The sequence below is a fragment of the Stenella coeruleoalba genome (assembly GCF_951394435.1).
Source record: "Stenella coeruleoalba genome assembly, chromosome: 11".
NCBI lineage: Eukaryota > Metazoa > Chordata > Mammalia > Artiodactyla > Delphinidae > Stenella > Stenella coeruleoalba.
In genome coordinates, this window is record NC_137157.1 from 41876504 (window position 1) to 41897985 (window position 21482).

Below are 21482 nucleotides of genomic sequence, written 5' to 3' on the forward strand. Positions count from 1 at the left end.
AAACCTTATTGATAGTAATAATGACCAACATTTAAAGTTCCCTGTGTCTCTTAAGTGCTTTTTACATGTATTATTAGCTCCTGGAATTCTTATAAGAACCTTATGGTATATAAATCATTCTCCCTGTTTCACAAATGAAGAAACTGAGCAGTTGGTAAGGGTAATTTCCTTAATGTAGTTTACACAGTTAATATGTGATAGAGCTAAAATTTGAACCTAGTTATGACTCCAGAGGTTTATATTTTTAAAGTTTTGATCAATTTAGTCACTTTTTTTTTTTTTTTTTTTTTTGCGGTACGCGGGCCTCTCACTGTGTGGCCTCTCCCGTTGCGGAGCACAGGCTCCGGACGCGCATGCCCAGAGGCCATGGCTCACAGGCCCAGCCGCTCCGCTGCATGTGGGATCCTCCCGGACCAGGGCACGAACCCGTGTCCCCTGCATCGGCAGGCGGACTCTCAACCACTGCGCCACCAGGGAAGCCCTAGTCATTAGATTTTTGAGGCTCAAATTTTACAAACCTTAACTCTGGCTCCTGTGTCTTTTGATATAACTCCATAATGTGTACAATGCTTTATGTGGAGTTTTTTTTCTTTCTTTCTTTCTTTGAGTCGTATCTAGGAGTACAGTTGTGAAGTCATATGATGAGTGTATGTTTTACTTTATAAGAAATGGCCAAAACTGTATTCCAAAGTAGTTATACCATTTTACATTTGTCAGCAGTGAATGAACATTTCAGTTGCTCTGTAACCTTGATTTCTTTTAGTTTAGCCATTCTAGTGGGTGTAGAGTGATATCACATTGTGGTTTTAATTTGCATTTCCCTGATGACTAATAATGTTGAGCATCTTTTCATATGCTCATTGGTCACTTGTATATCTGAAGTGTCAGTTCAGATGTTTTTGCTCATTTAAAAATTTGGCTTGTCTTATTGAGTTTTAAGAATTTTAAAATATATTTCAGTATCATCCTTTGCTAGCTGTATACGTTGTATTTTCTTCCAGTCTTGGCATGCCTTTTCATTGTCTAAATGATTTCTTTCAAAGAACAGATGTTTTTAATTTTGATGAAATCCAATTTATCAATTTTTCCCTATGACTCGAGCTCTTTTTCTCCCCGTTAAAGAAATCTTTGTCTACCCTAAAGTTGCAAAGAACACTTTTTGTGATTTCTTCAGTGTCACAGCTCTGGTGTTTATCTTCATTTTCCTTCTTAACTATCATCATCTTAGGTCAGGTCCTTATTATTCCATACGTACATTACTCAGTACCATAGTATCCTAACTCCTCTTAGGAACTTGCCTTCCAATATACCAGGCTCATCTTTCTTAACAAGACAACCAAACAGAAAATCATTGTTACATGTTAAGATGAGACTGTGATGGGACTGGGGTTCTTATAGATGTATATGGTCAGAGAACACATGGATCCTATGAAGTAGGTCTCTTAGGGAAATGATATGAATAAAGCGAAATAGAAAATTATAAATGAGAATACAGATTTTTATTATTCAAGCTTATAACTGAAAACTTCATTAGTTTCTGCATTTATGACACTCCCATTCTCAGAAAGCCAGTGGTTGACTGTTGCCTAGAGCAGTGGCTCCTAAGTCTGGCTGTATCAGAGAATCACCTGGGAGCTTTCTTTGCTTAGATGTAGCTTCTTCTCCAACCTTCCAAAATCTCTAGGGTGAGTCTGTGTATTTGTGAAGCTCTCCAAGTGTATCTGATATAGCAACATTTGGATCAGCAAGCAGAAACCAACAATAAAGAGCGTAAATTACAGATTTCATAATCTTGTAGTTAGAGCTGTTAGTATTTCTGACTTTATTCTTCCCTTCCAATTTCATTTTATATTTTCCCCCATCATGAACCTAGCTAGATGACTTTCTTCCCTGTTCCCCGTAAGAACTGTGCTTTATTTATTCTCATTCTCCATTGTGGAACATTCTCTCCCTTCCCTCTGCTTATCTAATTCTTCTCAAATCGCGGGGTGCAAAAAAATGACCTCAAAATAAGGATCAGATCAAGAGTTCTTCTGTAAGATTTTTTTGGTTGAGACCTCAGAAAGATTTAAGACATTGCCTCTTAGAGCCTTTCAGCTAGAGAAAAGCACTGAAAAGAGTCTTAAAGGCATACCTTATAAGAATGTCTCAGCTAGTCCAAAGAGCTTCAAAGCTCTTAAGTCTGCTGTCCTACAGTACCATGACAGACAGCCTAAGAAGGGAGTGGCCTATCTCAGAGATTAGTGGGTGTGATGTCTGTTTAATTGAGTTATTTCCAATAAAATTCATAGGAAATCCACAAAGTTTTTACAAGGATGGTACTAATCAAAGCACCACCAGCTTAGACAGAAAAGGATAGACAAAGTTCAACTAAAAAGAACCTTTGTATGTGTGGGGAATCCCAGTCTTCTATGGGCAGGAAGCAAGCTGAGAAAGCTACACTGTTGCAAACGTGGACCATTTCTTACTAAATAGGAAGAGTGACCTGAGGATGGAGCTCCGAGCTTGGAGCCCAGAGGATAGAGTCAACAGTGACAGAGGACTGTTTTCAGGGAGCAGAACTGTTGTTCTAGTCAAGTTGCTGATGACGTGTCCCTAGCAGATTTCACAATTGCTATGGCACTGATATGTGCCTTCTGTGTAACTCCCTATTCCCTACAGCTTTTGAACTCAAGTGTCTTATTGCAATTCTATCCCCGGCTTACTGCAGTGGGGCAGATAAGTTATCTTTTGAGGCAATGGGATTTTTATTTAAGAGGAGCTGTATCAAAGGAACCATATGGGGACTTCCCTGGTGATCCAGTGGTTAAGACTCCACCCTTCCACTGCAGTGGGCATGGGTTCAATCTCTGGTCAGGGAACTAAGATCCTGCATGCTGCGTGGCCAGAAATTAAAAAAAAAAAATTTAATTAAAAAAAAAGGAACTATATATGCGGAACTAAACCCAAGGAATACATGTGCATTTGAACCTAATTTAGATAACAAGATCCTGGCCTTACAGCCAGTGCTGTAATAGGATGACATTTTGATTAGGGGAAGGGCATTGAGTATATTTGGCATGTGGAAGGAATGTAAATTAGGTGGACAGTGGTATATTTCATTTTCAAAGATGACTGCAACAACATCTTTCATCTCACATGCCCTTTTTCTATGTGTCCTTACAACTTGCCCATCAAGAAATGGAGTCTATTCCTCTTCCACCCCTACCTCTGTTTAGTTCTAGGCTGGCCATGTCTGTTGGCCAGTCTATTGGCTATGACCAATAGAATGTAGTAGAAGTGACATTCTAGGACTTTTGAGACCAGGCATTAAAAAGATCTGGTAACTTCTATTTTTGTATATTGGAGGAAGTCAGCTTCCATGTAAAAGTCTCACCATCCACATACTACCAGCTGTATGAAAGCCCAAATTGGCCAACCCCTAGCTGTTCTAGTCACCTAGCTAAAGGACCAGACATGTGAGTGAGGAAAGCATATTGGGATTTCCAGCAGATGCTATGTGGATTAGAGACAAGCAGTCCCCATCTGCCCCCCTCCCCCAGTTTGCCAAAATTGTAGAACTATGAGCAAAGAATTTTAGTGTTTTAAACCACTACGTTTTGAGTGGTTTATTGTACAATAGATAACTGTAAGAGTAGGCAACACAAAATGATTAGAATTGCATTTATAAATTTGGAAGAATACAGTATATGAGAGAGGACTCATTACTAGACTGTACCGTCCAGGCGAGGTGAATACAGCCTGGATGAGAGTGACAGTTGCGTGAGTTTTAAAAAAAAGTGGAGAAATATATAGAGGAAAATTTCTCAGAGATTAGTGATTGACTGGATTGGGGGGCGACAGAGGAAAAAGAGAGGGAGGACTCAGCAATGACTCCTTGGTATTTTGCTTGGGAAATTAGTTCAGCAGTTTACCAAGATAGGGAACTATGGAGGAAGACCATGTTTGGGGGAAAGATGCTGAGAACTCCAATTTTGGACATGGTGAGTTTGAAGGACTTTATCCATGTGGAGCTGTTGAGGAGGAAATTGGCTTTATGGGTTTAGAATTTAACAGATACTTACGCACTAGAAATGTAGATTTGGAAGTCATCAGCTTAAATAGAGTAATTGAAGACAGTTACAACAATTGTGTAGATCAGTTTAGTGATTCTCAGACAGTACAGTTTTTTTTTTTAATGAAATAGAATAGGATCAAAAGATCAGAGCTTACTTAATCTGATCTGTGAAATTGTTATCTGATACTCACATGTGTACACACACACACTTGATGTAAAATATATTTCTCGTTGCGAGCTGTGAAAAGTTTGGAAAGAATTGTAGTTTGAGAAAAGAAAGGAGTTGGAATACAGTCCTAAGAAGTGTCAGCATTTGAGGATCTGTTGGAGAAGGAATTGGCAAAGAAGATTTGTAAAGGAATGTTATATCCCAGGAGAATGAAACAGGGTTTTATGAAGGAAGGGGAGTGACCTACAGTTTTATATATAACTCAAAAGTAAAGCCAATTAAGACAACTGAAAAATTATCCATTGACAAGATATCTTTGATAACTTTTGTGAAATCAGTTTTGGAAACAGTGATGAAGCTAGATGGCAATAGGATGAGGAATAAGAAAGATAAGAAATTGGGGACAGTTAAGATAGCAAACTCTTAGGAATTGTGCCTTTGAAGGGGAGGAATATGTAGGGTAGATAGAAAAAGAACATGGGACAAAAAGGAGATTTGTTTTAAGTTGAGATATTTGAGCATGTTCAGACATTGACAGGAGAAAGTCAGTAGAGAGAAATACTATAGTAGAAAGGAGAATTAATAGGGCAGGTTCTCAGAGAAGGCATCAGAGATGGGATCCATTGTGAAGATTAAGGGATCCACTGGACTAGGAATACAGCTAGAAAGTGGAGCAACCATGATAGTGGGATTGCCAAGTAGCGTTTAGGTTGGTATCAGTCGGACCTAGTATGGGATTTTCTTCTGTAACGTTAGGCCTTGCTTGGTGTACGCAACCAAAGAATGGTGGCAGAGTGAGTGTGGGATGCTGGCAAGGGAGTGGAGTTTGGTGGATGAGCTTGGTGGACTGCTTTGGTGGCAGGGTAGGATCTGTAGGAGGAAATGCCAGGATCAGTAGACGGCTTGGAAGCATTGTGTTAAGTGGCTGTAGGGGCAAGGGCTCTCTTATAGACAAATACTGAACTGATAAAATAATTGCAGGTTAGTGTAAAAGGAAGAGAGTTGTTGAGCGTAAATAAATGTTTGTCATATATATATATATATATATATATATATATATATATATATATATATAAAAAAATAAGTATATATTCCCCCATGCCTCGCATAGTACCTGCAACATAGTAGGTACTTTTATGTTTAATAAGTGAATATGTGAATAAATATCGTTATTGAGTACCTGTTATGTGCTGGTTCCTGCCACTGTGAAGCTTATGGGCTCATTTTTTAATGAATAAATGCAATTTTGGAGGTGATCTTCATGTGCTGGAAGCCCCTTCTCTAACACGAACCTCACGTGTCATATTGTTCCTGTGTTTGCTAACGAGAGAGAGTGGATGACCAGGCAGACAGACAGATTGATTGATTGATTCATTCACTCATTCATTCATTCAATATGACATTCGTTTTGCTGATATTTGCTGGACTCATACTAATAGCTACCATTTATTGAGCACTTACTGAGTTTGGCCATTATACTAAAAGGTTTATATTTCGAATTATATTTCACTTTTGGAACAACCCCACAAGATATAGGCACAGTTACTATGTCTGCTTTACATGCGAGGCAGTTGAGGATTAGGGATGTTAAGAAATTTGTTCAAATTCACAAAACTAGTATGTGTCAGAGGCAGGTTTCAAATTCGGGACTGTCAAAGCCCCTAGTCTTTAACTATTCAACTATACTGGAGTGAATTACAGATCAGCTATTTTCTTTTTCTGTTTTATACATGGTATGGTGATAGAAATTTATGTTTTGCGAGTGCTTTAGAATGGCAAAGATTCTCACTGTTCCTGTTTTCTGGCTGAGTCTCCTTTATACATATTGATTCATACCAATTTAATGTGGGTCACTTTCCCTTAAAAACAACTTAAGTTTATTTTTTTGCACTGTGGTTTCCTTCCATCATTTTAGGATTTTTTTTCTTTTTTTTTTGGAGGAACTAAGGAGACTCTGGCTCTCCTCACTAAAGCCCACCACACACATCAATATAATCTTTCATTTGTTATCTGTTTAGATTATGATGATGAATTATTTGGATTATTCCAAAAATTGTGTATTTGCCAGATTTTTTTCCCTGTTTGAAGACTAAGTACCAGTTCAAAGTAGTTTTAACTTAAGTATGATTACAATCTCTTAAGTAGAATTTGTTTTAGGCTGACTTGTTTGAATGTAATGTATTTCAGTTTTTTATCAAGAAAGAAAGACTTGTAGATTAATTAGGCTTGTTGTCTCCCTTTTCCCTGTACTTTTGAATAAGGACAATGCTAAGGCAGCCTAGAGACTAAATTATAGCTCATCTCACAGACAGATGCTCTATTCCCTCTAGATCACGTTTGAGATTATTATCAAAGCTTGATGAGTTACTAAATTTTATCTTGTAGCTACCCTTTCTTTCTCTGGTCATAAAAAGCTATTTTCACAGTTTTATTTTTTAAAAACCATCTTTCAATTGTAGTGCTTTGTGAGAGAATGTAAAATGTTGCTGTGCCAAAACTTATATGAATCCATTTCAAACTAACTTTTGTGTTTAAAATTTAAAAACTTTGAAAACTAAAGGTTTTACCTGCTCAATCAGTTTTATCAAAGTTAATTTAGGCCGTGTTTGGCTTATCTAGGCTTGAATTAAAATGTCTACACTTAGTATTGTGTTTCTCTTATCCTTTAGTAAATTCTCTTAAACCTGTGAAGTCCCTTCACCTTGAATGCTCTGGCAGCATTAAACATGGAGTGATGGGTCTATATCAAATACTTCTAATTTAACAGAAAACTTTAAAGGGGGATTTTCTTTAACAGGGAGTGTACTATTGTGAAGATATCATACCAGATTTCCCAGGGTGACAATTTTAGACATTGTTAATAAAATCTCAGGTGACTAATTCTGAGTACCTTCAGTAGAGTGGCTCACAGACCAAAGGAGACCTAGAAGTCAGTTTCCTCCCTGAAACGAAGCAATTCCTCCTTCCTTGGCAAGACATTTCTAGGGTCAATTCTGAACATATATGAGATCATACACACATTAACAAGTATGTTCTTGAATACATGTGTTATATTTCATGAAAATTGTTTTACCTAAAAGAAAACTTGAATTTATTCCCCACCCCCACTCTCTTTTTTCCCCTAGATGTTGTGCTATGGTAGATTGTTTTCTTTAGAAATAGTATAAATTAGAGATTATGTTGATTTTCTTCTAAGTTTCTGAGCCCTCAATAAGTTAGATTTCTGAAGTTATTTCGTAAGACACGGTTGTTTTCTGTTTTGAAATTCCTTGTGTTTGGGGAGTTGCTTCATAGAGCTATGAAAGTACCTATTAAGTAATGAAAGAGAATATAATATTTGGCAAGTTAAGGAAATAAGAATAAAATATTTTTCTAAATCTCTCTTGTGAAATGTTGCAATATCTGTATTCTTCGGCTGTTCCTACATGGGAAACTGAAATACTTTGAAATCATTTATTGAAAAGTGAGAATGAATAATTCAGCTTTGTTTTAAGCATCTTTACAAAGATGAGAGAGTCTGTCTTATGCTTGCCAGTCCTTACTAATTGCTTCTTTAACAAAGCAGTAAGATGAACATTAAGAACGCTAAAGGATGCTTTTCTCCCTGTAAACATATACATTCATATACTCCTTCCCCCCCCAATTTATTTATTTATTAAGATAACAGTGAAGGATTGTCACAAAATACCTGCACTAGTTTCTCAGCTCTTTTCTGGTGGGATTTCCACCCCCCAATTGTTTTCATAGTCAGAGAGGTTGACATCTCCCTCTTAGCCAGAATGGTAAAAGAGTTTCATTTGTAGAGTTAGCTGCTACAATTTTCCTTTTCCTTATTTGAGGCATGTGGAGGCAAGCTTTCTGTATTTTTAATGAGTATATAGCAAGATAATATCAGTTTAATTTACCAAGTAATATTTGCATAATTTCTGAGAGAAGATAAACAGTAGTTTCATAGAAACTTTTCTGTTTCCATTTCTTTGCGGTAACTTTGAACATATATTAAATTTTATTTAAGGATGAAACACTGGAAGTTTAGCAAACTCATCTTTTTCCAGGTGGAGGAAGGATGTTTGTAACAGAAGGACAAATACCACCTGGGGAGTACAGGATTTTCCAAGGGTCTCCTCTATCAAGCCAGCCTTTATTTAGCCTGCTTGGTACCTACTTCTGTACTAGAGAGCAAGAACAAACAAAAAATGATATTCCTAGCTTCTGCCTTCAAGAGTTTAATTTGTGATTGCGAAGTTTAGGGACAAGAAGTAGGGAAACATAAGAAACATGTAGCTGAACTTTCACTTCCAGTAACATGGCAAACTAAATGTTCAGAGAAAACCTTCTTAGTAAGAACATCAGAATGCTGGACATGGTGTTTTAAAAATTTATTTTTAGAGTGTGACTGACCTGTCGGTAAAGTAAGGGAGTTAGTAAGAGTTATTGAGAGAAGGGAGCCAATTTAAAAAATAACCACTTAAAATAACAGAAAATAAGGTACATAGCAATAAATCTAACAAGAGATGTGAAATACCTTTAAGTAGAAAAGTATAATACTAAGAGTATGTATTCTCAATAAATGGAGAGACATACCATGTTTCTGATAGGAAAATTCAGTGTTATTAGCATATCACTTCTCAGATTGATTTTGTGTGTTCGATGTGTTTTGAATTCATATCTCAACAGGATTTTTTTCATGGTACTTGATAAGGTGGTCTGTAACTCTTTGGGAGAGCAAAGGGCAAAGAAGAGTCAAGACATTCCTGAAGAAGCAGAGCCAGACAAGGATCAGGGCTTACTTAGTACTTAACAATGCTCTAGCAAATAAGATAGGTGGTATTCATGCTGATAGAGACAATGAGATGAATGAAACACAACAGAGACTTAGAAACAGACTCAAGCATATATAGAAACTCAGTTTATGACATATTACTCAATAAACTGTTTGGGGGAAATTAGTTATCTGTATGAGAAAAAATGAAAATAGATCTCTTCTACTAAATACAAAATCAACCCCAGATTAAATGTGAAAGATAAAGCTATTAAACTTTACAAAACATAGAAAAATATTTTTATATCCTTAAGGTAAAGAAGGATTTAACAAGACGCACGCGCACACACACACACACACACACACACACACACACACCCCTCTCAAACTGAAGATTGACCCATTCTACCTTGTTGAGGTTAAGAATATCTGTTTATCTAAAGATACCACAAAAATAGTGAAGAAACAAATTGCTATGCATATAACTGACAATGAATTAATATCTAGGAAAAATAAAATACTCCTATGTATCAACCCAAAAGACCAAAACCCACTAGAAAAATATACAAAAGACATGAATAACTATTTACAGAAGAGACAACACAAAAGGCCAGTAAGTGTGAAAGGATGTTTAACATTAGGAAATTGGCAAAAGTGAATTAATACTACAGTGGATTTCCATTTTATACCCACGAGATTTAAAGTCCAACAAGTGCAAGTGTCAGTGGGGACGTGAAACAACAGGAACTCTCATTTACTAGTAGTGAATGCTTATGTTGGTGATTTTGGAAAATAGTTTGGCATATTACATAGTAAAGTGGAAGATGAGCATATTCCTTAGTGTATCCTAGACCTAGTGAAACTCTCACAAATGTGTACCAGCAAATTGTCTGTAATAGAAAAAAAAAAAGAAATGGGGAAAACCCAAATGTCTATCATCAGTGGAATGAATAAATATCATAGTTATATTCATACAGTAGAATACTATGCAACAATGAAATGAGTGATTTAAAGCTACAGGCATCAGTGTGGAAGCGTATACAAAACAAAGTTCATGCAGTATGATGACATTTATGTACAGTTTAAAAATAAGTAAAATGAATGAATGCATGGGACCTCCCTGGCAGTTAAGTGGTCCCACTGTAGGGGGCACAGGTTCTGGTTGGGGAACTAAGGTTCTGCATGCCGCATGGTGTGGCAAAAAAAAAAAAAAAAAAAGAGAGAGAGAGAGAAAGAAAGAAAAAGAAAAAAAATGAATCAAGGGACTTCCCTAGCAGTCCAGTGGTTAAGACTGCACACTTCAGTGCAGGGAGCATGCGTTCGATCCCTGGTTGGGGAAGTAATATCCTGCAAGCCGCGCCACACAGCCAAAAAAGAGAATCAATGCATTGTGTAGTGATAGGTACATGATAGAACAATAGAAGGAGTAAAATAGAATTTGGGATAATGGTTAACTCTGATTAGAAGGGAGGTGTGTACAATCAAGCATACATGGGAGCCATCAAAGACACTTGAAATGCTCTCTTTCTTAAGTTAGTGGTCATTACCTATGTTTTCATTTTTATTAATAATGTTTAAAATGTACACATGTTATATTCACTCTTGTGTATACGTCCTTAGAATAAATGCATCTCTCTTTTTTTAATGGTATAGTCTGTGGGCTAGTGCTGGTGGTTCTTTCCTAGTTCTGTAAGTAGATGAGAAAAATAAATACACTATTACGATTTTTCACTAAGTGGAATTCCTTCAGTGTAAAGGACTGTCTTTATTATGAGATTATAGTCTTCCTGCTGTATGATATTTAATATCCCTTTGTGAATTGATGAAGACTGTGAATTATAGGTTTAAAAAAATATTATGTCTTATCAAGATGAGAACCCTGATAGCAGTGCTACCGTTTTGGGGGGAAATTTTACTGGTCCCCAAATTCAAACTCTGTGAACCATCATAGGTTTATGTCATTTGCCTATGTGAGGAGATTGTGGGTATAGGGTAAAAAGATAAGGAAATCCTTGTATTTTGGGTAGAGTAATGGACCATGAAGTTAGTTAGATATGTGGTTACAACTGTGGAATCAAAATAGCTTCTTCAGGACCTTGTTAGGCTCATCATTAGGAAATTTCTGGAGTGTGCCAGCCTATTTAATTTATATCCAACTCCAAAGCTTGCATAGAGTTGGATTCAGTCTCTGATGGGTAAGTAAAAAGATGTGAGCATTAGCACCAATATTTGAACATCAGCTAAGAGAGGGAATGGAGAGATCAGTATCCATTCTTGCCGTCCTAAAACAAGCAATATTGTCTTAGAACTTGGTTCCCATGCTTGGAGAGAAGAGCTGGAAGACTAGTTACTTGTGGAATACTAACATATTTAAATGGGTACAGTGGGGAGTGGGATTTTCTTTATCTGTTATGTTTTGAGAACTCAGTTGTATGGAAGGAAAGAGTGTAGTAGCTTTTTTCTAACATGATACTTGCACAGCTTTCTAGTGGAAGAATTTTTGAAACAGATTTTTTAAAAGTTTTTAATTAAGTCCCTGATTTACAAACTGTCCCTACGTGTGAAAGATGATCTAGTTGAGTGGTCTCTGTCCTATAGGCTCCCCTTTCTTCTTCACTATCATTAAGATTTTTCTCATTTTACCCCTTCCCACTGCAGACCCTATTGTAGCCTGGGATCATGTTTTTTATCCCCCATCTTTGAGTCTCGCCTTACCACAAAATGGTTTGATGCTGGCATCTGTGTTGGCAGGCTTAGGGAAAGCAGAAAGAGGAGACAGGGGGGAAAGTAAACACTACTCTCACGGCTGGATTCTAATCTTGACTCTATTGCTTGTTTACTGTGTGACTTTGAGCCTATGTGCCTCAGAGCTTGATTACCTGCAAAACCAGGATACTACTCCTTTTGTATGTCATATTGTTGTTCTTTGAATCTATTGAGAACATATGTGAAAACACTTTTGAAAGCTTATCACTATATAATTATTAGGTAGTATTATGATGGGTACATTCATAGGTACTCTTAGTACATTTTCAGTTACATTCTTGTGAACAGTCTTAGAAAGAAACCTAAGCACTTCATTTAACATTTACTTTGTGGAAATAGACTCTCCGAGTTTCAATCAACTTTTAATGAACATGTACTCACATATGTTGAAAGCTCAGTAAGAGCAGAAATTAGGGACTGTTATGTTCATAACTCTCTTGTGCTTAACATAATTCCTAACACAAAGTAGGTGCTTATTAAATTTTTATTGAATGAATGAATATCTAATATACAAATATAATTACAAAGAACTTTTCATCCAAAGGAAAGTACTGTCTTACACTTATTGCTGTGAATATCGATATATAGACAAGAATGCTATCCAGTCTAAAATTATACTAAGCCATCCTTTTAATTTTGTATGTGCATTTACATGTGCTGTTAAGTTGAGAACGTATTTAACGCTGAGAAGCTACAGTTATTTTCTGAGGTAATGTGGGATAATAAGATTGCTTTGTATAATTTTCAAGCCATATAATCATCAATGAAATTTTACTAATTACAGCTAAGAAATTAATTGTCATATTGGAGGATGGAAATTGACTGAGAACTTTATTGTTGTGTTTTATATTTTAAAGCAAAGGTCATTATCAACCATCTTAATTTATATGTTCTTTGAAAGGTTATTAATAGACTTTTTTGCTAACCCTGTGCTGCTTAAATAATAGTAAATAGCTATATTATTTTTTAAATTTCATGCTCTATAAGGAAACTTACTGCTGAATTTGTATAGTACCACCTTCAGATATTTAGTTCATTTTTTAGGGCAGTGGTTCTCTTCATGTTTGGACATAATACTTTCTTAAATTCTTATTGGTTGATTTTTGTTTTCAGTATTTTGATCTTTTTCCAACTCTTCTTGCTGCTTTAAGGATTTTAAAATCTCTTAAAGCCTAAGTTTATTATCTTGGGATTCAAGATAAAGTATATAGCTCTTAACAATACTTTCATCATAATTTAAATCAATATATTTTATCATGAGTGTGCATATGGAACTTTATAGAGTTTAGATGGATTTTCCAACTACCAAATTAGATGATTCCAGAATATCAGCTATGTTTGCTTCATCTGTTTTTAAAATAAAGATGGTCTGGAATTTGTCCAGGGAACTCATTGGAGTTCTGTTATTACAGTGAGATGCCTTCTCCAGTCCTAATCTTTTGGCTCTATAGAAAGTAGTTGAAGCTGGGCATTTTCTTTGGGCATATAGCAGGAACATCTAAAGATCTTCTTATTATGGCCTTTTGTGGTTTTTTTCCTCTGCTCAAATGTCTGCCATTTTAATATGGAAAGAGTCCCTAGACCAAAGATAATATATGTAGTTGGTCTCTAGTGGCAAGGAGATATTAGTTCTTTTTAGTGTTAGGGAATTTCAAAAGGAATAATATCATTTATGTCAGTGTTTTCCTATTTTGACAGTGATCCATGTAAGAAATACATTTTATGTCACTACCCAAAACATAATGTGTGTGTGTGTAGTTATATAAAAAGTCTTAAATGATTGATGAAACAACTCGCCTTTTAATATCAGAGTATGATGCACTCTAATATTTCCTATCTTGGCTTATTCTGTTTCATTTTTTTAAATGCTATTTGTGAGTCACTAAATTGATTTTCAACTTACCAATGAGTGGTAACTTGAATTTTGAGAAGCATGTTCAAAATAAGTAAGTTTATCCATAGGTCAAAATCTATTTCTAATATAAGTGTTTCACATGACTTTCAAAACTATTATGATGATCTTACAACATTCTTGTTTTGTAATTTTTCTTGTTTTCATACATAGATAATGTAGTGTAAAATGAGAGAGATGATAAATTCAAATGTTAACCCAGATATGTTTGAAGAATGTTCAGCTTTGCTATAAGTTTTACAGTAGTTGAATCTAGCCAGCGAGGCACAGTAAATGTGATTATGCTGCAGGTCTTTAAAAAAAATTTTTTTTATTTAATTTTTTTTTTTTTTTTTTTTTTTTGGGCTGCGTTTGGGTCCTTCGTTGCTGCATGGCTTTCTCTCTAGTTGTGGCGAGCGGGGGCTACTCTTTGCTGCGGTGCACGGGCTTCTCATTGTGGTGGCTTCTCTTGTTGAGGAGCACAGGCTCTGGGTACGCGGGCTTCAGTAGTTGCAGCATGCAGCCTCAGTAGTTTTGGCGTGTGGGCTTCAATAGTTGCAGTGCGTGGGCTCAGTAATTGTTGCTCACGGGCTTAATTGCTCTGTGGCATGTGGGATCTTCCCAGACTAGGGATCGAACCCATGTCCCCTGCATTGGCAGGCGGATTCTTAACCACTGTGCCACCAGGGAAGTCCTAAAGATTTTTTATTGAAGTATAGTTGATTTGCAATGCTGTGTTAGTTTTGGTATAGTGCAGCAAAGTGATTCAGCTATACATATATATATAGGTTTGTATCTGCTAATCCCAAACTCCTAATTTATCCCTTCCCCACCCCCTTTCCCATTTGGTAACCATAAGTTTGTTTTCTATGTCTGTGAGTCTATTTCTGTTTTTGTAAATAAGTTCATTTGTGTCATATTCTTATAAGTGATATCATATGATTTTTGTCTTTCTTTGTCTGACTTACTTAGTATGATAATCTCTAGGTCCATCCATGTTGCTGCAAATGGCATTATTTCATTCTTTTTTATGGCTAAGTAGTGTTCCATTGTGTATATACACCACATCTTCTTTATCCATTCATCTGTCGATGGACATTTAGCTTGCTTCCATGTCTTGGCTATTGTAAATTGTGCTGCTATGAACATAGGAGTGTGTGTATCTTTTCAAATTAGCGTTTTCTCTGGATATATGCCTACAAGTGGGATTGCTGGATCATATGGCAATTCTCTTTTTAGTTTTTTAAGGAACCTCCATACTGTTTTCCATAGTGTCTGCACCAATTTACATTCTCAGCAACAGTGTAGGAGGGTTCTCTTTTCTCCACACCCTCTCCAGCATTTGTTATTTGTAGACTTTTTAATGATGGCCATTCTGGCCAGTGTGAGGTGATACCTCATTGTAGTTTTGATTTGCATTTCTTTAGTAATTAGCAATGTTGAGCATCTTTTCATGTGCCTATTGGCCATTTGTATGTCTTCTTTGCTCTTCTACCTATTTTATTATTGGGTTTTTGTTGTTGTTGTTATTGAGTTCTATGAGCTGTTTGTATGTTTTGGAAATTAGGCCCTTGTCAGTCATAACGATTCCCAGGAAAAGATAAGCTGAATAGAGTCTCTGGGTTATAGTTTGGCTTTGATTTCTTTGAGAGTTTAACAGGAATCTCTTCTTTGGAAAGCACTGGGCAAGTGAGCCCTGGGATACATAGGGTTCATCATAGCTTGCAGTTCAGGTACTAGATACCTTACAGTAATATGGTCATGAAAGGTATTTTCTGCCTTTTAGTTCACCATGTCCTACCAAGAATAGGTAGAAAATAGAACATTTAAATTTAAAACTTTTGCTTTGTGAAAGAAAGTGACAAGAGAATGAGCTCACAAGCCAAAGACTGGGAGAAAATATTTGCAAAAGGCACACCTAGAAAGGACTTATCCAATGATATACAAAGAGTTCTAACAATAAGAAAACAACTCGATTAAAAAATGGGCCAAAGACCTTAACAGACACCTCACCAGAGAAGATATACAGATAGCAAGTAAGCATATGAAAAGATGTTCCATGTCATATGTCATCAGGGAAGTACAAATTAAAACAACAAGATATAACCACTGCACGCCTATTAGGATGGCCAAAATCTGGAACATTGACATCGTGAAATGCTGGCAAGGATGTGGAACAGCAGGAACGCTCGTTCATTGTTGGTGGAACTGCACAACGGTACAATCATTTCAGAGGACAGTTTGGAGGTTTCTTACAAAACTAAATCATATTCTTACCATATGGTCAAGCAGTCACACTGCTTGATATTTATCCAAAGGGGTTGAGAATTTATGTCCTCACAAAACCTACACAAAGATGTTTATAACAACTTTATTTTATAATTGCCAAAACTTGGAAGCAACCAAGTTTTGTCCTTCTGTAGGTGAAAGGATAAATAAACTGTGATGCATCCAGACAGTGGAATATTGTTTAGAGCTAAAAAGAAATGAGATATTGGGACTTCCCTGGTGGTCCAGTGGTTAAGAATCCACCTTCCAATGCAGGGAACGTGGGTTTGATCCCTGGTGGGGGTACTAAGATCCCATATGCTGCGGGGCAACTGGGCTCTCGCAATGCAACTACTGAGCCTGCGCACCACAACTGGAGAGCCCATGTGCCACGACTGCTGAGCCCGCGCGCTCTGGAGCCCGCATGCCACAACTAGAGAGAAGCCTGCACGCACCGCAGCGAAGAGCCCACATGCTACAACGAAAGATCCTGCGTGCGCAACTAAGACCTGACACAGCCAAAAATTAATAAATAAATTAACAAAAAAAATAAAGAAATGAGATATCAAGCCATAGAGGAACCTGAAATGCATATTGCTAAGTGAAGGAAGCCGACCTGAAAAGGCTTCAGACTGTATGATACCAGTTACCTGACATTATGGTGGAGGCAGAATTATGGACACAGTAAAGATTAGTGGTTTCCAGGAGTTAGAGAGGAGGGAGGAATGAATAGTTGAAGCACAGAAGATTTTTAGGGCAGTGAAAATCACTGTTAGGAACCTGTTAGGAACAGGGCTGCAGAGCAGGAGGTGAGCGGCAGGCGAGCGAGCGAAGCCACATCTGCCGCTCCCCCTTGCTCGCGTTACCGCCTGAGCCATCCCCCCGCCCCCCGCCCCGGTCTGTGGAAAAATTGTCTTCTGCAAAACCGGTCCCTGGTGCCAGAAAGGTTGGGTATTCTGTCCTAAAGTACGCTGTGGACTTCGGGTGATGATGATGTGTTAATACAGATTCATCAGTTGTAACAAATGTTCTACTCTGGTGTGGGAAATTTATAATGGCAGAGGCCATGCATGTGTGGAGGCAGGGGGTATATGGGAAATATCTGTACCTTCCTCTTAATGTTGCTGTGAATCTAAAACTGCTCTAAAAATAAAGTCTTTAAGAAAAAACAGTTCAACATATTTGGAGTATCCTCAGTTTATCCAGACATCAGGGGCTGGGAGAAAGAGAAAAAGGTTCATCAGCATACTGTCAAGACAAGCCAAGGTCAGAAAAGAATTTGGGCAAAGCTCACCCACAGAATTTGGCTTTTGGGTCAAAAAGAGGTAGTAGGAGATGTTTGGTGATGACAGTTTTTTAAGTTCAGTATCCTGTTTCCTGTATTCCATGCATTCTTAATTTGCCATCACTTTTTGGTAGAATATATATATATATATATATATATATATATATATATTTTTTTTTTTTTTTTTTGCAGTATGCGGGCCTCTCACTGTTGTGGCCTCTCCCGTTGGTGGAGCACAGGCTCCGGACGCGCAGGCTCAGCGGCCATGGCTCACAGGCCCAGCCTCTCCGTGGCATGTGGGATCTTCCCAGACCGGAGCACAAATTTATTTACTTTATTTTTGGCTGCGTTGGGTCTTTATTGCTGCGCGGGCTTTCTCTAGTTGCGGCAAGCAGGGACTACTCTTCATTGCAGTGCGCGGGCTTCTCATTGCGGTGGCTTCTCTTGCTGTGGAGCACGGGCTCTAGGAGCATGGGCTTCAGCAGTTGTGGCTCTTGGGCCCTAGAGCACAGGCTCAGTAGTTGTGGCGCATGGGCTTAGTTGTTCTGCAGCATGTGGGATCTTCCTGGACCAGGGCTCGAACCCGTGTATCCTGCATTGGCAGGCGGATTCTTAACCACTACGCCACCAGGGAAGCCCTAGAGCATATATTTTTGTATAGCCTTTCTCAAGGAAGTTCCTTAGAGGGAAGTAAGGAAGGCCTGTGGAAAATAATATAGGTGAATATTTTCTCAATTCTCCCAAGTATATGGTACATGATTAGAGCCATTATAGATGCATGGGAGAAAAAAGTTAATTCATTCTGAAGAGTGGATGTTTTAGTGCATTAGGCCTATTTCTATTGTAGAACCCCAGGTGAGAATGGCTACTCTAGTAAATTCTTTAAAAACATTCATGGAAAGTAAATTTTTAAGGCCTTGCATATCTAAAAATATATTTTATCCTAATATGTAATTGATAATTTGACTGGGTATGGAATACTAAATTAGAAGTCATTTCCTTCTAATTTTGAAGGCCTTGCCTGTATTTTTGTCTTGATTTCAGTATTATTGATGTCAGTAACTTGTCTGATTCCTGATCTTGGTGCTGTAAATTATATGCACAAGGATTCTTCGCCATGAGTAGGATTAGTTCTCAGTTTTTACCACTGCTGGTTTGTGGTTAAGCTTTCCTGAATCTGCAGGACAGTGACTACAAGTTCCTTTCATTCTCTCCACTGTCAAACTTATGTTGTTGATGTATCTTCTCCTGGATACATGCTTGTGGGATACATACCCATACCTGCTTATATTTTTTAAAAAATACTCGTTTCCTGTCATTTTTGTCAAGTTTTAGGAGGGAATACATTAGGTCAGTATCTTTTTTAACCTGGAACCATTCTTGATTTTACATGTATATTATCCAATTTGATCCTTATAACAATCCTGTAATATAGGGAATATTATTAGCATTTTATAGATGAGGAAACAGAGACCCAGAGAAATTAAGTCAATTGCTCAAATGCATCCAGCTAGGATAGAGCTAGGATTTGGACCCAGGCAGTTTTAATTTAAAATCCTGTTTAACCATTATACTATAAATGCCTTTTTTGATGTTATATTCTTCATGTCTTGAGAGCCAAGTACCATTGGATGAATTAATTATAATTATTTTTCTTTTGCCTGTATTAAATGGTAGTCTATGTTTCATGGCATGGAGAAAAGAGAAAAAAAAAACCCAAAAAACAAACACACAGTGTTATAGTTGTAGGTATCAACCATAAACTGTTTTTACTACTAATTGATTTTGAAATACCTTTGTCAAAGAAATAATATGTTATGTATATATTGTTTGTTTATTTTTAAGTGTCCTTTCTTGTGAAGAGAAACAGTCTGAGACTATATGGGATGCTGTTGTATATGAGTGGAGAACCAGCCTTGAAGTGTATGCATAGTAAGGAAGGAAACAGATCTTATACTAAGGTCTATAAAATGAACCACTAAATCAGTTGTAATTGAGTTGTTGTTGTCTAGCTAAGGAGGTGTATTTCCAGGTTGAAAGAACTGTGATCAGAAAAAGCAGTCTAGAGGAAATAGAGAAAGTAATTGACTTAGAGTTTTTAATTTTAGTTAAGGTGTAGAGTGAGGCAAATGGATTTTAATATAAGTAGGAAAGAATTCTCTGGAGTTTTAAAGATTAGGAATAAAGAGACGACATAGTGTATCATTTTGGCTATGGGTCTTTCCTGTTAGATTTAATGATGTGGGATCATACCAGTCACTTAGTTTTAACCTAGAAAAGAAAGATATTTCCATCTGTTACTGTGATAATAAAGTTACATTTTTTTAATAAGAGAGTTTTAAGTGGAAAATACTTGTTGGTAGATTATATATTTTGAAAAGTTTAAATGTAATGAAGAGGAACTACAGCAGCTGTTTCAAAGAAACATATATTGGAGCATGCAGCATTATTAATGGTGTCCTTTTAATCTTTTCTATTGATTGGTTTGCATTAACACTGTCTTAATGATGCATATATCCCTACTAGAGGTAAAACTTAAATGTTTGTTCTCTGCTTTAGCCGCTGGAATCCATCAGAACCGAGCGTGAAAGAATATCTTTCCTTATGAATTCTTAATCATGGCTGAAGCAAGCAGTAGATTAGATATAAATCTAGAAGCTTCAGGAAGGATAAACAGTGTTATGTGTATATCCATTTTTAAAGTAAGCAAAAACTGGAAAGGAAAGAATTGTAAGAGGTGGGAAGTGTGGCCGATACTATAAAAATGTAATGGATATGAGAAGAGGATTGCGTTTTTTGGGAAAAGAGAAACTGATCTTATTACTTCAGCCTGAATCTCTAAGTATTGATCTTGCTTTGTTTTCCTAAAGCAGCAACTCAACCCAGGGCATTACTGGTTTGATAAAAAGGTGAAACGGTGGAATAGCCTTTCTTGTTTATCAGTTCATTTTTCAAAAAAACCCCAGCAGCATGACTTAGTGCCTTTTCTGTCAGTCTCTTTCTCTATCTGTTTATTGCTGATTTGACAGTCTCTGGTCCTTCTCCTTTGCTGTTAAATGTGTGTGTCCTTTGTTTGTGCTGGTGGGTTTTGCTATATTTGGATGTGAGAGAAAAGCCTGTCATTGCCATATTCGTCTAAGTAGGCTTCTGGGTGAGCATATACATTAAATAGACTTTCTAAGCCATGAAGGAAGAGAGCTCACAGCAACGTAGATTTTCTTCCTGTACTGTGGTTTCGCCTGTTTTATTTCCTCCACGAATTGATGGCCGAAAGCTGGTCCGGAATGCTTCATTTGGAGGATACAATGAACTTTCTCCTTCGTTGCCAGGTTTGTTTGTTTAATCTTGCATTCTTTTCTTAATTTCTTATAGATTTTTTATTAAAATAAACTAGATGTTTTAACATCTTAAAACTGCTTTTGTTTAAACAAAACAATTCTATAGTGAAAGGTTAGATTTTAGTAACTGCTGCTATATGGCTTGGCTTTTCCATATTTTCTTTTACAGTCTCTTTAAGCTTGAACTTGAAAACTAATGATTCAGTGAAGTATGAATCTTGAGTGCTGATAGCATAAATTTTTGCTTTAATTATTGAAATAAATATTATAACCCTTTGATAAAAATAAAGCCCTTTCTAGACTTCAGATAAAATTCTATAGATAAACCAATTGCAAATGAAACCCACATATTTAATATTGATACTTGTTAGACTATTTCAAGCAAAATAGTAACTATGTGAAAATTGATGTTTAGTTTAAACTTTAATAGCTTAAGTTCTGACTAACGTGAAGTTTTCTACCTAAATATAATTTTGGAAATGCCTTACTTTGTGTTGTTAGATGTGTTTGGGTATCATAAGTTTTTGCTTAAAAAATGTTATTTTTCTGATAGTATTTATTAAATGAAAATAGGCATTGACAGCTATGATTCAGACATTAAACACTTGGTCAATGAGATGTAGATGTAAGCTGATCTTTTATTGCTTGAAAAAGATTTATTGTAGCAAATATTTGGTTATAGATTTTAAAATATAAATAGTCTGTTTTGTTTTCAAAATATTAAGCTGCTACATAATCATATCTACTCTTTTAAGGTTGTATTTTTCTTTTAAAATAAAAATATTCTTTTAATACTCATGGTAAAGAAGTATTGACTGAAACTGGTGCTTCTTTTAATTGTTTTTTTGTTGTTGTTTTGCGGTACGCGAGCCTCTCACTGCTGTGGCCTGTGCCGTTGCGGAGCACAGGCTCTGGACGCGCAGGCCCAGCGGCCATGGCTCATGAG

General features: G+C 36.7%; 1 protein-coding gene across 5 annotated transcripts in view; it reads left to right on the plus strand.

Annotated features, from left to right (window-relative positions):
- The window catches only part of OSBPL8 (oxysterol binding protein like 8), a 193730-nt gene that overhangs the window by 103678 nt on the left and 68570 nt on the right, over positions 1–21482 (plus strand). Inside the window, exon 1 of one of the 5 annotated variants that reach the window (XM_079937601.1) lies at positions 18775–20527. The exons of the other annotated variants lie outside the window; for them this stretch is intronic. Coding sequence (XP_079793727.1) covers positions 20383–20527 — 145 coding nt within the window. The 5' untranslated portion in view covers positions 18775–20382. Of the gene's footprint in view, positions 1–18774; positions 20528–21482 lie in introns of those variants that run through there. 5 annotated transcript variants of the gene reach the window in all.